The 5,474-nt window shown below is 37.9% G+C and overlaps 1 protein-coding gene across 1 annotated transcript; it reads left to right on the top strand.

Moving 5' to 3' along the window:
• The first annotated feature begins 2,758 nt into the window (after positions 1–2,758).
• Positions 2,759–3,838, top strand: LOC111630127. The gene has a single exon (XM_023374154.1). It carries the CDS (start codon positions 2,759–2,761, stop codon positions 3,836–3,838), a length of 1,080 nt encoding a protein of 359 aa, XP_023229922.1.
• Positions 3,839–5,474: the final 1,636 nt, after the last annotated feature.

Here is a 5,474-nt window from a genome sequence, read left to right as displayed (position 1 = left end):
TTCTCTGTAGTGGCACTTGACGGCGGAAAATAGTTCGGCTGCCCGATGACGTTTTACGTAATTGATAATTACGTAATTTATAATTACTAATTATAGAAGCTTTTTTATTTTTTTTACAGATACCGTCGCAATTTTTTCGCAGTTTTAAGGAATCGTAATTATAGGGACCGTAATTATAGGGGGGTCTACTGTATATACTTATATACTTATGTGATAATCTGAAGGTATTCTTAAATAGATTTATATAATTGTTACCTGAAACGACTTAAATAAATAATTTAATTTAACTACACTTAAAAAGGGAAATTTGATAAAATTTAGAATAAAGTTAATATAACCAAAAAAGGTTATAAAAACTTTAACATCTTGAAAAAACTGCTTTATCACGCCACATTTTACAAGAACCGAAGATGTTTTGCTTCCTTCCTCTACCCCTTATATCTTAGAATTTTGCACACCACCTGTGCAAATGACACAACCTTTCTAGGAATTATCGTTGTGCAGTAATCTGTTATAAAAAGGGGCAAGATAGCTAGAGTCGGGGCAGTCGATCCCAGCAAGGGTGTAAAGAGGGCGCCGTACGGGTAAACACCTGCAGAGTGTGGGTTCTGTCTTTGGATTGCGATTTCTCCGGTTATAGTAGGAATTCGTGAGTAGTTTTAGTGTCATTTTGTTCGGAAGGGTATGAACTATCGAACGCCGTTTATTCTATTTGAATCGGTTCAATCTTTCGATAGTTACGGCCACCTTTGTGCCGAGGCCACGTGCTGTCCCCGGTCGGCCATTTCATAGCATTTTCTTTCGATCTACAGGTTGTAGGGTTAATTTTAGTCGGATTCGTCGAATTCGTCTTTAACTTGTCTTAATAGCCATCCTCCGTTAATTATTTCGAGTGCTACGGTGCCGTTTCCAGGTTACTTTTAGGCCAACTTTTGGACAGTAAGACCACGATTTGGCTACGTCTCTTGGGTATTTGCCTTAGGGGCACGGGTGGAAATATACCTCCGCCTTTCGTAATTATACGACCTTCCGTTGGAGAGTTATTAGGCCCGTAAATTGTGTGTGGAACAAAGAACCACGTGCTAGCATTATATTCGATCCTAACCTGAAATCGTTTTTTTGGCATAACTGACCCTATTTCCGATTCGAGAACGTTATTAACATACTCTTCTGGGGTTTTAGTGTGGGAATTGTTATTACTTATTGCACTTTGCCCCCCTCCTTGGTCGTCATAGGAGCCATCGTTTTTCGGGTCGTAAAGCGAGCCGACGGCTTTTCTCGCTTATTGGCAAAGTGATATTGCTATTTAGCTTTAGGCCGTTCTACCATCAATTACTTGTTTAAAATTAGTTAACTTATTAATTATTACATTTATTTATATAGGCCTATCTGTGTAAGTGGTGCCTCCATCTCTCCTCGAGGCTCGGTGAGTCCTGTCTCTTATCAGGCAGGTTCTTTTTTTTCTGACCCTCTCTTCGCACTGCGCGTGACAAGCAGGTGCTATTCCAGGCAGTGTTCCACATTGACACTTACACGGCTATCAGCCCTTTTCAGCATAGCTACTTAGTGTGTTCTTAGAATGGAATCGCCTAAACCAAACCAAGTTCTGGACTTGCCAGCATCTCCATCAACTGTCCAAACTCTTGAAGACACAATCCTCAGCAAGGCGGGACAACACTTGAAGAGACTGATGGATCTTCTCCCGGCAAATTACAAAACTTCATTTAACACTCGGGAGCGGAAGGAGGTCAAGGAACGAGTAACGCAACTGTATTGTTGTGTCAGTCAGATGTACGGGGTACTGCACGAGCTGCGTGCCAGCCGCGTGGCTACTCCAGTGCAGGCTCCAATCACCACGGGGAAGTCATACGCACAAGTAGCAAGCGCAACTTTAGACGTTAGACCAACTCGGGCCACAAGAACTATCTCAGATTCTTTAAAAACTAAGGTTCAAGCAGAGGGTACCGGAGGGATTCATGCTGTCCTCCTGTATCCACAGGCAACAAAGGAAGGGCAGCAGCTAAATATGGATGACATCACCTCTGAGGTCATGAAAGAAATAAAACCGCACAAATTCAAGATAACAGTCAAGGCAATAAAAATTTAAAAGAAGACAGAGTGTGTGTCAGGGTAGGCAATGAAAAGGATGGTAGGATACTTAAAGAAGCAATTGAAGCTATCCCAGACATGCGAAGGAAAATCAGCTGCAAAATCTCTGAAGGTAGGAGACCTAGAATAATCCTCCTCGATGTTCCTAATGTCTTAGCAGAAGAAGAGATAATCAGTGTCATGGCCGAACAAAATAAAATCTGGGGAAATCTGAAACCCGAAGAAATAATATCATCCTGCAAGGTCAGCACCATTCTCAACCACGGCAGAATAAGAGAAAACTGCCGGAACGTAGTGTTATCTGTTACTCCAGCTATCCGGAATACACTGATTCACCACAGACACATCTCCATGTCATGGTTCACTATCTATGTGGACGATTTTATACCAGTAGTCAGGTGTTACCAATGCTGTGGCTTTGACCACTTCGCACGTGACTGCCCAAATGAGCGAAGGTGTAGTCATTGCACAAAAAGTCATGGGTTTAAGGAGTGTGATCGCTGGCAAAAAAATCCTGTCTGCATTAATTGCAAAAAATCGAACGAAAGTTTACCAGAAGATAAACGGAAACCTGTACGCCATAATGCTTTTAGCACGAGCTGTCCAATCCTTCAACGACTGAAGCAACAAACCATTAGCAGAACTGACTATGGCCTGTAATCAAAATAAAAGTAATACTCTGAAAAACACGAACAGGCAATCAACCAAAAAGGAAACCAATATCAACTATAGTCATGACACCATAAATATCCGAATCCTCCAACTGAATGCACAAAAGAGCAAAGCAGCCAGTTCACTGCTAATTAAAACAGCTAATGATACAAACAGTGATATCATCATGATACAGGAGCCTTACACAATCGACAATACGATTGTCAGATTCGGGAACTGGCGGGTTCTTGCTGGCCACTGTAATACTAGGCCAAAGAGTGGTATTCTCGTCTGTAACACCAGCCTGGACATTGCACTTATCCCACAGCTATGCTCGTACAGGATCTGTACGGCAGTCATCCATCAGAAAAGGCCCATTTACATTATCGGTGTGTACTTCTCTCCTGACGACGAACATGAAGACTGCATTAATGAACTAGCAAACATTATAAGGAGAATCGACACCAATAGCGTTATCATAGCAAGAGATCTCAATGCTAAATCAGCAATTTGGTTGCACAACAAGAAGGACAAAAGGAGAAGGCTAGTGGCAGACCTTATGGAAGTACATGACCTGATGTCGACTAATATGACCACCTATCCAACTTTTCATACCCCACACGCGGAGGGCTGGACTGACATATGTCTGGTATCAATGGACCTTAGCCATCGCATAGTTGACTGTGAGACTATGCTAATCCCATCCGCAAGTGACCACAGATACATCATGACTCAGATCTCTAACATTACCATCTCTAATCCCAAAGCAATCACCAGGGCAAACACACTAACTGGGAACTCTTCCGGGAGCTTTTCAGCCAACAATGGAGGAATTATGATTTTCTCCCGTATAAACACCCAAAAAGATATAGACGATTATGTCAATTTCTTTACAAAGGCAATGCAATCAGCAAAGGAGCAAGCGACCAGAACTAAAACAAAAAGACAAAGAAAGACTCCTTGGTGGACCGAAGAACTAACAATTAAAAAGAAAAAGACAACAAAAATTCGCAGAAACATAACTAGAACAAATAACGAGGATGAGAAAACCAGGTTAAAGCAAACATATAAAATTTAGCTAAAAGAGTATTCCATATAGTAGTATTCCATATATAGATAGTAGAGTATTCCATAACTCTATATATTATAACTTTACTATATTGCTCCACATTATATGTACGGTCCATAAACAGTTTAATCGAAAATCCATATTTAATACCTTTGATAGCTGAATTATCCAACTTCGTCTTAAGTCTATTTCTCTTGATTTCTGATACAGTACGAACAGCAGTTTTGTTGTTATATCTTCAGCCTTAATAATTTTGAGTAAGAACCTTAAATATCTTTTTATTAGTATAGTATTTATCCTTAATCTGTTTGTTTCTAATCTTAACGCACTACCCGGGATATTATATTCTAGATGGAATATCTTACGTATAAATATATTTTGTATTTTTTCAAGGTCGTTGAATTTTTCCATGCTCCAAACTGGGGCCGCATAGCCCATTGAATTCATCACTATCGAATTAAAAAGTTGAAAATGTGTACGTAAATTATTTATTTTTGCCTTGAAGAATAGTCCAATTAAATTATTTATTGCAATTTTTGCTTTGTTAAGTGAATTTTTATAGTGTTTTTCGAACGAGAGATTAGGTGTGAATGTTATTCCTAAAAATTTAATTTCCTTCACTATCTTCACTTCTTCTGTATTAATAAAAAAGACATGTGCTTTTTGGATACGTTACTTCCGTTTCTAAATATCATAATTGTTGATTTTTTGGAATTTATTTTAACTCTTAGCTTTTCTAAATACTCACAGATTTGTTGTATTTTTCTACGGAGTGCAGCTGCTGTAGGAGCTATCAATACAATGTCATCAGCATACGATATATTATGTATTATCTGGTTCTCAATTTCAAATCTATCTTCATCTCTTTTAAAATAATCATTTAGATCAAATAGGTAAAAATTGAAAAGATATGGGGATAACAAATCGCCTTGTAATAGACTTGTGTAAGTAATGAATGGTGTCCAGATATTAGTTATCCTGTTTAATAATTGTCTTATATTTTCCAAATAACAGTCCTATCATATTTATCAAGAGTTCTTTTGCCTTATATCTCTTCATTTTATTCTGTAGATCAGTAATGCTAATCATATCATATGCTTTTTCGAGATCCAGAAACAGGGCAATCACTTTATGTCTTTTTTAAGCAACTAGACTTGAATTAATGACTGTAACACAAAGAGGGCGGTCTGAGTACCTCCCCCTTTTACAAATGCAAATTGTGTATTATTTCTATATTTATTCGCCGCTGTCCAGTAATTAAATTTATTAGCTAATATTTCAGTGAGCACTTTTAGACAGGACAGAAGAGCTATTGGTCTGTAATTGGTTGGTTCCTGTTTGTTCCCTTGTTTAACTCTTACTTGCCCAGGAGTACCGCCCCCGTACTTTCTTTTACTTTCCTTAACTACCAAGGGCCATTTAGGCCATTCAAAGTCAGTCAGGTTATATTATTTTAAAAATTCGCCAAAAATCAAGTTATTGTTATATTCATATGAAAAAAGTCATATTACATTTACTAATATTTGTAGTTTTAAATACGATATTTATAAATAAAATTAAAAAATAAATTCGAAAGAAAAAAATTACATATATCAGAACTGACATATAACTGTAAAAATTTGTAACATTCTGTTAAAATTAACAT

Source organism: Centruroides sculpturatus, unplaced genomic scaffold (assembly GCF_000671375.1).
Source record: "Centruroides sculpturatus isolate CEXI.00-Female unplaced genomic scaffold, Cexi_2.0 scaffold540, whole genome shotgun sequence".
NCBI classification, from domain to species: domain Eukaryota; kingdom Metazoa; phylum Arthropoda; class Arachnida; order Scorpiones; family Buthidae; genus Centruroides; species Centruroides sculpturatus.
This window is presented reverse-complemented; position numbering and strand designations above follow the sequence as displayed.